We start from the raw sequence: 13,193 nt of genomic DNA, 5'->3' as shown, positions 1-13,193 counted from the left end.
AGCATTCTCATAATCTTCATTGAAAAGTTTAGAAAAATATCTCATTCACCTTTGTTGAATATCCTTCTCTAATAAAAATATTTTTTTTATTTTCATCCTCAATACACTTCACTTTGAACTAAATCCTTACTACACTTTTCTCTTTATTTGGCTAACTTATACACATATCTTTCGCCCTCCTTAGTATTTAATTTACTATATAAATTATTAAAAGCTAAAATCATTGTATCGCATGTTGCTTTCTTAGATTCCCTATGAGCCTCTTTATATCTTTCCCAATTATAAAAAAATTTACATATAAATTGAATCATCTCGATTATATAAATTGAAGATTACAATAATCTATCCCTCTCCATAGTTGAAGAAAAATATGCAAGGTCTAAACTATATGGGTTATCATTTTTTATGGTTGTGGCAAAAATACGAAGATGGTGGTGTCAATTGGTGGATAATGGACCTTGGCATTAATTGACAATGTTGGTGTAAGAGAATGAGTAATGAAGAACATTAATACTAGTTGAGGAATATGATGGTTGTCAAAATTGGTTAATAACATGCATAATAAGATAGGTGATGATGGTTATTGTCATCAATCAGCGACAAGGAATGATAGTTGTCGACATTAGTTGACAACAAGGATGGATGTTGAGGTCAAAAGCCTGGTGCTAAAAGTTTAATAATATGATTTTCCTTCAATCCAAAGGAACTATCAAATGACTAAGAAGGCAAAGAAGAAATCTAGATAGATAAAATCCTAAAGATGACTGATTAGAGTTCCAAATAATTGCCAAAGTTATGGAATTCTCTAACTCCAAAAATTCTTTCCACTAAAAGCTCCAATATGTTCGACTATATGCTTATGAGTGTATGACCCTAATTAATTGAATTGTCTTGTGGAGACGCTCACTTAGATTAAAAGCAAACAAAATAGAAGTTCCTTAAAGCTTCAAATGCTCTAAAAAAAACTTCAAATATGCTTATGAGTGTATGTCCCTAGCTCTTTTGGTTCAAATTTAGATGCTCTTGATGTTGTTGGATGGATCTCATTGGCATGCTCCTTTCAACTTTAAGCATGAAAAATCAGTGTCAAATTGATCCCAAAAACAATTCCAAATATTATAGCCTAAATATTTGACTGATTATTATCCAAAAATCAAGTCAAAATTCTTATTTGATCACAAGAATATTAAGAGTTGACTCAATCACTCAGGCCTAACTTCATAAAAACCTCATGAGTTGAACCTTATAAATAAAACATATAAATATTAATATAGATATATTTAAAATGTTAATATAAAACATACTTAAAATAGTAAAATATAAACATTTAAGTACAATGTTGTAAGAAATTCTTTAAAAGAAACTTAATTATATTCCTCTTCTCATTATTTATACTCAAAATTTTGTCATTTCTCTCATTATTCTATTAACACATTAATTCTATCTTTTCTATAATAAAGTGTCTAAAATCTAGTGATTTGAATAGTTCAAAATTGAAGGGTTTATAAGAAGATTTGTTTGCACTTCAATCGGATCAAAATAATGATGCCTAAACCTTTGAAGAACGAGAGATTATTACGTGCGGAGTCCGAACTAGAGCTATGTTCGAATTCTGTGAGTGTGCGCAATAAAAACACAGTGAGCACAATAACTGTGCTTTTATTGCATACACTTACAAAATACGAACGGTTCTCCCATCCAGACTCCGCACGTAATAATCTCTCAAGATAAACAGCTAATAATCAAACATAGCTCATGATGTGCACTTGACGAGAACAAGCTGCATTTAAAGTACTCGCCAACTGTTATCTACAAACTTTGAAGTGTGAAGTAATATTTTCGTTAACTTTCATATATTAAATTATGTGCACATGCCTTTCTTCACATTTACCTTTATACCAAATACCTTTGTTAAACACCATCACAGTATCATCCTTGGTTAATTTTTATTTGCAATGGAGTCGATCTAAGAAATTTAATCAGATCATTTTTTTTTTCTGTGATTGCTCGTTCACTTCTTTACCATAAATAAACATCTCAGTTTCTTCAACTTGATTAGCCTTTTTGCAGGAGACCCTTTTGGTGAAATTGCTGGCGCAACTCAGCCACACAATTCCAGAACCTGGTTCAACCACCATTCAGACTGTTTGTGAAGCTATTAAGTGTGCTGCCATCAACATCTCCAGCAGGCCTGTGTTCAGCTGGCCTAGGATGGGTCGGCAGCTAACCGGTCCCTAGTGGACCGGTTTGGGTTTACCACTGCCAGCTCAAGTAAGGGGAGAGAGGGGGGCCGGCCACTCCTTTGGGCTCTACACCTTGATTAATGCTTGTTTTGAGGGAAATTTTTGAATTAGGATATTTAGGAAATATATAATTCTCCTTTGTCTTTAATTAATGGTGACTGTTAGAATTAGGGTTTCATCTTAAATTTAAATGAGAATTTGGGATCTTCTTGAAGGCGTAGGCTCTAGTCTTCTTGGCTAGAAATTTTGGAGAGTTATTCTTCCTCTCAAATTGAAGAATATTGTATCATTTGTTGTTTCATTGTCTACTAGTGAAATACAAGTTCTTTTCTTGGTTTTTCCTTCAGATTTCTCGTAAGAATTCTCTGTTTACTGCTGTAATCCGCTGTTGTCCTGCCGTGTACAGCAGATTTGATCACTGTTTGCTCCAGATTCTCGGTTTTCCTCAGAAGTCCTCTATTTTTCCCGTGGTTGGCTGCTGTAACAGCTGAAAACAGCAGTTTGTGTACTGTTTTTCCACCCATTTCGATTAGATTTGCTTACTCAAGTATTATCTTAGGGTTACTTGCGATCTCAAGTATTTCCTATCAGCCTGTAGTCATCACGCCATATGTTCCAGTTATGGAAGTCCTTGTGGCTACTTGGTTGCGGGGAGCAAGGGCAGGATGTGGCTCCCAGAACTTGTTCAAGTCTGTGAAACATTTGCCAATGAACGCTGGTGATAAGCATTCTGACCCATTATTTCCTTTTGGGTTTGGCTTGGTTACAAAGCCTGGACGAGCTTAGAATAGTAGTTTGAAGTGATACCATGGTCATTTGTTGGTCTAATAACATGTATCATGAGCAGAAAAAATTTAGAGACTTGATTATCTTATCTCAGTTGATGGAATAAATATTATGAGAACACGCTTTTGAGAGTGTTATTGGTGCAGATAAAAGTGTCATACTAATCGAGTAATAAGAGAGACAAAATGATGAATATAAGTGTGGAAGTTGAATCCCATCTGGATATCTAAGCCCGCGGCTCGGTACCACAGTACCAAGGCTCGGTACCGCCCCTCGGTATCGCTGACGGGGCTCATTCTGATTGGTATCCAGATGTAGAGCTACTTTTGAAGTCTGCACAGAATAATCTTTCCTATTACACATGCTCTCTCCAATAAAAGTCTAAAAGTGTCCTATTGACGCCTAAGGGTTTTATCATTGTATTTTACTATTTTATTTTATTTTGGTTTATTTTTTGCAAAACATTCCAATGATGTTACTACAACATGAATGAAATCTATTCTCTAGTGTTACGAGTATTTTTTTAAGGCAGTTCTTATCACAAGGTTTCAACTCAGCTCATTGAATTCTAAGTCAATAAATTCTACATTTGTTATCATCGGAAGAGCAAGAAGGATACTTCCCTTACTCCTAGTCCTTGTTCAGTCCAATGATCCTGTTGTTTAAGTGACTGTTACCCTGTTTTGATATTATTGTTCCTATCTTTTATTCCTGTTGTTATCAAAATGTGCAAGAAAAGATTAAAAAAATAAAAATATTTGTTATAAAAATTAGTAGGGGTGTCAATTCGGGTCAACGGGTCGGGTTCGGGTCGAACCCGGAACTGACCCGGCACTATTCGGGTCAACCCAAACCCGACCCGTTTTAAAAACGAGTCAAGTTTCTGGACTCGAACCCAACCCGATTCGGGTCCGGGTCAACCCGACACGGATTTGCGCGTTTGGCTGAAGCCTGAAGCGGTGGCGGCAAGACAACGATTGCCCGATTGGCAACAGCAGCGGCGGCGGTGCGGCAACAGCGGCGGCGGCGGTGCGGCAACAGCAGCGATGGCGGTGCGGCAACAACAATGCGGCGGACCGGCGGTGCGGTAGCAAAAGCGCGGCGGACCGGTGGTGCGGCAGCAACAGCGCAGCGGAAGCACGGCGACAGCCTCGAAGGAGGCGAACTTGAGACTCGACGCGCACGAGGCACGCGACTGGCCGCGCGGTCGCGGGCAGACTGGCTCAACTGCGACTAGACGCGCATGCGGCACGTGCGGGTCATTTCACGGGCAGGGGCGGGCATGCCGGGCAACAGAAATGGGCAGAGCATTTCCGCGTCGATTCCGGGTCATATATATATATATATATATATATATATATATAAAAGATAGCCAAACATAAAGATAATAGTAGTAAGAATTTAGTTCAAGTGTAGTGCATTAAGAATGAAGATCAAAAAGTGCTTTTATTAGACGAGAACATTCAACAAAGATAGATGAGATATTTTTCTAAACTTTTCAATGAAGATTGTGAGAATACGATTGATTTCAGTGACCTTAGCACCCTAAATGAAAATAAAGATTTTATATTTATCAGTGTATTAGTAAAAAAGAAGTTAGAGAGGCTTTAAAGAAAATGAAGTGGGGAAAAGCTGTTGGACCTGATGATATTCTAGTAGAGGTATGAAAATGCTTAGGAGATGAACGAATTTCTTAGTTTATTAAACTTTTTAATGTTATTTTGAAGACTAAAATGATGTCAGATGAATGGAGAATGAGTGTGTTGATTTCTATTTTTAAGAATAAAGGTTATGCACAAGATTGTACGAATTATAAAGGAATTAAGTTAATGTATCATACTTTAAAGCTATGGGAGAGTTATGGAGCATAAGTTACGAATTCGGTCTATATCCGAACTGCTACGGTGCTTGCAACATGATACTAATGTTTCTCAAAATCAATTTGGATTCATGACGGGTAGTTCAACTATGGAATCTATACATTTATGGAGAGGTTTGATGGAGAAGTACAAAGAGAATAAGGAGTGCTATGGAGAGTTCTAGAGAAAGCATATGATACAGTTCCAAGAGAAGTGCTGTGGAGAGTTCTAGATAAGAAAGGGGTCAATAATGCTTATATTCAAGTCATTAAGGATATGTATGCAGGAGTTGTTACTTGTGTTCAAACAAAAGGTGGTTTGACCAAGTATTTTCCTATTTCAATTGGATTACATCAAGGATCAACATTAAGTCATATCCTTTTGCTTTAGTCATGGATGTTCTCACAAGACATTTGCAAGAGGTTGTACCTTGGTGTATGCTTTTTGCTAATGATATTCTTCTTGTTGATAAGACTAGAAAAGGAGTTGAAGGTAAACTTGAATTATGGAGGTCAATTTAGAGTCTAAAGTATTTCGTTTATGTAGATCTAAAACTGAATATATGGAGTTTAATTCTAGTAATAATAGTTCTTGTGGGGGATTGTGACTTTGGGTGATCAAGTCATTAATAAGAGTACAAATTTATATATTTTGGGTTTATTGTTCAGAGTGTTGGTGAAATAGATGGGGATATTATTAGTAGAATTCAAGTTGGATGTTTGAAGTGGAGGAATGCATTGGACTTGTTGTGTGATAGAAAAGTTTCTCTCAAAAATAAGGAAAAATTCTATAAGATGGTGGTTAGACCTGTAATGCTTTATGGTGTAGAATGTTGCCCATTAAAAGAGAAGCATAATATTAAGTGTTGAGCAAATATGTGAAAAGATTGGAGTAGCTCCAATCCAAGATAAGATTAGAGTGAGTTGCCTTAGATGGTTTGGTCACATAAAACAACAGCCTTCTGAAGATCCGATTAAGAAAGTAGATGTATTAATTTGACTTATGTTAACAAAGGTAGAGATAGACCTAAAAAGACTTGGTTAGAAAATATTAGAAATGATATTTATTTATTGGATTTAAATGATAATTTAACTTTTAATAGAGCACATGGAGAAAAAGGATTCATATAGCTGATCCCGCAAAGTAAGATAAATGCTTGATATTGTTGTTGTTGTTGTTATCCTTAAGATGTTTTCGCCTTTATGATGTGCTGCCTACGCTACCGTCCCTGTACTCCAATAGTTGTACAATAGCCAACTGGAATCGGTGTGCTTTCCAACAACACTTACCCCTACGTTGGTTACTTGCCTTGGTTCTGTTATGCACCCGAGAACTGGTATTATCAAGAGATGGGATTTCTACATAAGGAATTATACTACAGGAATTCATTAATAATGTTTTGAAATTTATTGTGCTTGAATAGATTTTGAAAGATGTTGTGATGTTTATTATTTTGAAATCTTTGTGGGTTATAAATAGGACTCGTAAAATATGTAAAAATTATGAAAAACTATATACAGACATAAAATTGTTGTGGAAATCCAAAACTAAGCTTCTTAACTCATATCCAAGAATTCAAACCAGCCATCCACCGGTTGCCAACTAGCATCCATGTGATTCCCTGCCACGTGGCCATGAAGTGAATCTCCATGCATATGCCAACCTGCACTCAAGCTGCCCACAGCCACTCCGCAGCCTCCCAGAAATCACACCATTCGTAGTGTGGAGTGAAATTTAAATTTTACATTCATTTCATAGTTATTGTAATTGATTATATTTAATTCATTCCTGCTTTGTCCTTCTATTCTAGTCCTACTAGCTGGATTATATCTCTCGTATAAATATTATAACTCTCCTGTCCCAGATAGAATAAGAAAATTTAGAAATCCTCTCCTATGTTTTCAAAAATTCTACTCAATTCTTGTGCGCAAGTTTATTGATATGAATGTGATGCATGGTTACTTCCAAGGGCAAGGGCGAGTCTCTTTATATGAATGCGATGCATGGTTATTCATGTGGTCAATTTTTACCCTTATTCTTGCTTCAATATATATATATATATGTTTGAAAAACTCTAAGCATACAACAATATATATATAATTTCAACATGCATCGCATTCAACAATATATATAATATAAACATGATGAAAAACTCTAAGCATCATTGATAGTGAAAGTTGCATACAACAATAACATCAATCTTTTATCCCACTACGTATGGTTGGCTACATGAATCCTTTTTCTCCATTGTGTCTTATTAAGAGTCAAATAATCATTTAAATCTAATAAAGAAATGTCATTTCTAATATTTTTTAACCAAGTCTTTTTAGGTTTACCTCTACTTTTTTTAACATAAGCCACATCTAATACATCTACTCTCCTAACATGGTCATCGGAAGGCCAACGTCTTACATGATCAAACCATCTAAGGAGACTCTCTCTAATCTTATATGTCACTGGAACTACTCCAACCTTTTCCCGGTTATTCTCATTTTGTATTCTATCTGTAAGAGTAAGTCCACTCATCCACCTGAGCATCCACATCTCAGCAACACTTAACTTAATATTATGCTCATCTTTTAATGGCCAACATTTCGCGCAATAAAATATTGCAGGTCTCACCACCATCTTATAAAATATTCCCTTAAGATTGAGTGGTACACTTTTCCATCACACAACAAATCCAAAGCATTCCTCCACTTCAACCATACAACTTGAATTCTACTAAAGTTGTATACTTGTTAATAAATCAACCATTGAACGCGTGAAGTTAAAAGTTGAATTGCACCCATATATATATATATAATTGATGTCTCGCTTGTGCTTGATATAATTTCACGATTAAAGATGACTTATTTTTAGAGGGCCTCAACTTTACATCCTTAATTGACTTTGTAAGATTTCCTTATCTTAGCTATAAGGCATTTCAATCAATATAAGATTGTGCCCATAAATGAAGGTAAGTGATATTGGTCTAGTTTAAAATAGGATGCTACACTAATAATGTCACAATATAAAACACGACACATAATGATAGAAACATAAAACTTGAATTCGTACATTGTTACCTATTCCATATAAATTTTACAAAAGTGTGAACATTGACTTTGTTATATGATTACATGAATATCTAGGAAACAAAATTATATTTTTGTAATTGTCAATTGTTTTTAAGAAATAACTCATATCATTCAATTGGATGCAACAAAAATTTAACAATGTATGGCTGTGATTACATTATGGTTATAAAATTAAAGACTTTCAAAGGGTTTAAGTTAAATACATGGGTTCTTAATGATATCATACAAATATTAAATGATTTTAATAGGTGAAATCATCAGCAAAATTGATGAAACTTGATCCATATATAACTTTTATGTTATAGATCACAATGAATGATCTAATCTTGAGTTTGAATATTATATAAAAGGCAATGGATGAAAAAAAAAAAAAAACTTATGAGGACAATTAGTCATTTTCCTTCTAGGTGGACAAAAGTCCTGCACACATATAATCACAATCAATGATATGAATCATATGATCTTGAGTTTTAATAATTTATGAAATGGTAAATGCTGAGGAGAATGCCCATTCTACTCTTAGGAGGAGAAAATTACAACACAACATTTCTTCCCACTGTACTTCAAATTCATTAAACTACTCACATCCATTCATTTCTTCTGTATGCAAACACAATCATTTCCTCTCACCCTACTTCAAATTTATATCAATTCTCATATATATTAATTTATCTTTGATAAATCTCAAAAATCAACACTTTTCATAAGTATCACTTGAACCTCCATGTCACTAGCTTGTCAATATTAACACCATATCCATTAAACTAGAACAAGCATTTAGTCATAGACCTGTTAAGAAGAAATTAGGTTTGATGCTATTGAGAGATTGAATCACATGCATAAAACATGCATAAAACACAGTTTTAGGGTTACTTTTTCTTCGTTTATTCTGCACACAATAGCAGCTCTAAAGTTTAGTATCAAACTTAGGATTGGATGTTAAGTAGAATTCTGAAGGACAAGCATCTACTTTCTAAAGATGGCCTGCAATGAAAATATGAAACCATCGCGTTTGACGGTTGTAACTTCAAAATTGAGCGTTACATTTGAAAATTCTAAAGGCCGGTTACCTAGATTTAGTTATGAGCTGCAACACAGTCATTTTGACTCCAACATTTCCATTTGAACACTTGGGAAACACAACTAGTTATAAGAAACCTTCACACATCTCATTGAAGAAATACCTTTTGAACACTGAATTTGCAGGAAGCTCAATATTTTCTATTTAGATCTATGGTTGCGGAAATCCCAAAGGGAACGTTCTAGACGTGAGATTACAATCAAATTAATTTCTCTCTATAATTCTGAAAACGAGTGAACAAAGCTATTTTTTATGCACCACAAACAATATTTACAGCATCTTTACTTGATGGGAAATGAAATACACAAGAAAGGAAATATTTGAGTAGAAATTCTGATTCTAAATATGAGTCTTTCAGCCTTCGAATTCTAGATAGCGTAGCTTTAATAGGAAGATATGCAAAATTTCCAATAGCATGAAACGGCCTCAAGATGGCTGATTTATTATTTCCTTCCAGATATGAGTTACAGAAGGTTGATTTAGCAAATAACAATGCTGCACAAGGACAGACTAGGAGAATTGATTTCTCCAAAATTTCAGTTAGAACTAATAAGCAATAACACCACAAGGACAGGCCAGATTATGGGAGAATTGATTCCGCTGAAATTCTCCCTTTTTTCCAACACTCCCACTCAAATTGCTCAAATTAGTTGAAGAACTTCCATGGCCAGCTTGCTTGCTAAATAGTCAAACTGTTACTTTAACATGTTAAGCTTCCCAATGGAGAACACAGGTTATGAGCAATTTCATTTGTTTCCTTGCTAGCACAATATACTTTTAGTGGTGGCGTCCTCGAAATTTTTAACTCTAATTAATATTTTAATCCATAAAGCTTCGTAAATTCATGAGTCAATGATCTAAGTTTTCGCACCAGTAATAACCACTACATTCTACTTTTTCGCACCGCAAGGTAACCAAATTTCCTCAAACAAAAGAGCAGTTGCAAAAGGTGGATTCTAGGTCAATGATGCTTCCAGCCCAATCACCATCTATATAACTTCCACTTAAAGAAGCCCTTGTTTTTTAAACAGTAAACTTTATCAAGAGATCCTTCTGGCTACTATAGGATTTTGTATGCAGCATTGAATTGCTCTTTCCCTGTTGAATGCATGAATTGCCTAACACTGCTCACTGCAAATGCTATGCCGGGACATGTGTAAAACGATTTTTTATTTTGTGCCGACACCGGACGGGAAGAACCATCCGGTTTTGTCTCTGTGAACAGTAAAGGCGCAGTCAAAGTGCAATCAAAGCGCAGTGATGAACAATACTGTGCTTTGACTACGCTTTTACTATTCACAGAGACAAAACCGATGGTTCTTCCCGTCCAGTGTCCGCACAAAATAATCTCCCATGAGACAAGCATTCTCATAATCTTCATTGAAAAGTTCATAAAAGTATCTCATTCACCTTTGTTGAATATCCTCCTCTAATAAAAATATTTTTTTATCTTCATCCTTAATATACTTCACTTGAACTAAATCCTTACTACACTTTTCTCTTTGTTTGGCTAACTTATACATATATCTTTCGCCCTCCTTAGTATTTAATTTCCTATATAAATTATTAAAAGCTAAAATCATTGTATCGCATATTGTTTTCTTAGATTTCTTACGAGCCTCTTTATATCTTTCTCAATAATAAAAAAATTTACATCTAAACCAATTTTTATAACAAATCTTTCTATTTTTCATCTTTTCTTACACATTCTGATTCCACCACTAACTATATTTACTATTAGAAGCTTTTCCCTTTGATACTCCAAGCATATCTTTCGCAACATTTTTAATATCACTAGTTACTTTTTTCCACCTAACATTAGCTTCTTCATGAATAAACAAAATCTTAAGATTTAATATCTTACTTAAAAAAATATTTTTGTTAATATTCTTTAAATGTCCCAATCTAATCCTAGAACAACTTTTTACTTTATTTTTTTTAATGTTCTGCTCCTTCATCTTAAAGTTCAAAACAAATAAACGATGTTGGATATATAAACATTCACTCGGAATAACTTTACAATTTTTGCAATCTAAACAATCTATTTTTCTTATAAGAAAATAATCAATATGAATTTTACTATATTCATTCTTATAAGTGATGAGATGCTCATTTTTTTTCTTAAATAAGATATTAGCAATTACAAAATCATAAGCTAAAGAAAAATCTAATATTTACGTTACATCTAAATTAAAATGTAGAATCCACTTAAATTTTGGAATAAATTATTGGCTATGATCACTTATTGAACGTGCATTTTACTTTTATTTTAAGGCCCAACTAATAAAGTGAATAACTCCATTCAACAACATTGACTGAAAAATCATGCCCTGTTTGAGGCAATTCTAAATTTCATACAGGGCAACGGTACGAAGAGCGTTACATGTTCCAGTACCTAGCTAATTTTGAGCTTTTTTTTTTTTGCTTGATTGTTCGGAATGAACGCATCAAGCAAAAGCTTCCATAGTGTTCCAATGTAGACTGCCATAAAATTATTTTCGCTGTCACCGATCACTAATCCAAATCAATATTACAGCAGCTGTATAAATAACAAGAAGCTAAAAATCAAATGACAGTATGATTCCAAATACATTAATATTTAGCACCAAAACAGGTGAAAAATAAAATCTAAAAAACAAATTTATAGAATAAGACTTTGATCAAACAAAGAACTGATTTATCTCTGCAATAAAATGTGTATGCTATTCAAAAAATATCTTTTACAGAATTCAATACCTCATAAGTATCATGTTATTGCCGAAATCCAAAACTGTGTTAAAGGTAGCCACAAGATACAAGAACAACAGGAGGAATCCCCTGTACACCTCGGAAGAATCAGAAATCAAGTATGAGTATTTGAAGAAGAACTATGCATCTCCTCCCTTAATTAGCTCCTTTTCAGTCTCAGCCTCGGAGATGGCATCCGCCATCTCTCTCTCGGCCCTAAGGATGGGCTCGTAGTAGTCGGCGTGTTCGTCCATACATTTCTTTAGGAGAGACGTAACATCCATGCACTTATTCACCACATTTTCGCCAGTCTTCTCCGCCTCCTCTACGCACTTCTCCCATGCGATAAATGGCTCCTTGCAGCCACCTCCTTTCATGAAAAGGCAAAACCCGCACTCCTCCTGCTCCTCGCCCTCCACTTCTTCGTCTTCTTCCATCGATACACTTTCATCGATGACAACTAGGTCTTCCTCGGCATTAGATGGGAAGTCTGAATGCGAGGAGTTTCCGTCCGTTTGTGGTAGGTTTGATGGTTGGGAGGAGTCAGTGGACGGCAACGGATCATTGGCTTGGTTTAGGGTTTCAGGATTCGGGGGAACGGAGGTGGAGGAAGTAGGAAGTGTGGCCGCCGCTGACGAAGCCGCCATGACTCGCGGACGGAATCGTGGAAGAAATTAGGGTTTTCTTCTCCCTGGATCGTGTCGGGATGAGGCGCCACGGACTTTTAAAAACAAGAAACTAGTAGGGACTGCTTAGTTTCAAGATTTTAACGAATATGATTTGTTGGGATTTAAGGAGTGTTTAGTTGTATTTATTACTGATGTAAAATTAAAAAGGGATTTTATTTTTTTTATATTTGGTATAAAGTATAATAAATTAGGAATAAATCAAAATTGTATTTAAATTTGAATTTGATTTTCTCTAAATCAAAGGTCTAATACTTGTGTAAGCACGGAGACTGTCATTATAAATCTGTATCCGATCAATCTGTATCCGTTCATTCATGGGCGGAGGGAGGGGCGGCAAGGGAGGACACATGACACGTGGACCCCTAAACCCTAAATCCGTTATGTAGGTCTTTACCCAATCACGACCAAGCAAAGTGGAAAGGGAGGCTTCCTTACCAAGCAAGTAATTAATTTTTCATTGTTCTTTTGTTGCATACATATATTATTAGAGTAAAACTTTATAGATATAATTACATTATATATATTTATTTATATATTTTTTAAAATGTGTTGTCCTCTGTAATCAATACATTTTATTTTCTTCTATATTTTTATTAAAATCTCATTAAAAAAAAAAACATAAGTTTTAGTTGAAATCCTTAACTTTTATTTGAAACTTTATTTTAAAGAATCTCGAATAAATTTTAGCTAAAATTATATTAAAATGATTAAATTTGAAATTCACTTAA

The 13,193-nt window shown here is 34.7% G+C and overlaps 1 protein-coding gene across 1 annotated transcript; it reads right to left on the bottom strand.

Moving 5' to 3' along the window:
* Nucleotides 1-11,671: 11,671 nt before the first annotated feature.
* On the bottom strand, nucleotides 11,672-12,518 carry LOC110108524. Its single transcript, XM_020839204.2, has one exon. The coding sequence runs from the start codon at nucleotides 12,421-12,423 to the stop codon at nucleotides 11,917-11,919; it is 507 nt and encodes a 168-aa protein (XP_020694863.1). The 5' UTR covers nucleotides 12,424-12,518; the 3' UTR covers nucleotides 11,672-11,916.
* Between the last annotated feature and the right edge of the window lie 675 nt (nucleotides 12,519-13,193).

This window comes from Dendrobium catenatum, unplaced genomic scaffold, assembly GCF_001605985.2.
Source record: "Dendrobium catenatum unplaced genomic scaffold, ASM160598v2 fragScaff_scaffold_542, whole genome shotgun sequence".
NCBI lineage: Eukaryota > Viridiplantae > Streptophyta > Magnoliopsida > Asparagales > Orchidaceae > Dendrobium > Dendrobium catenatum.
This window is presented reverse-complemented; position numbering and strand designations above follow the sequence as displayed.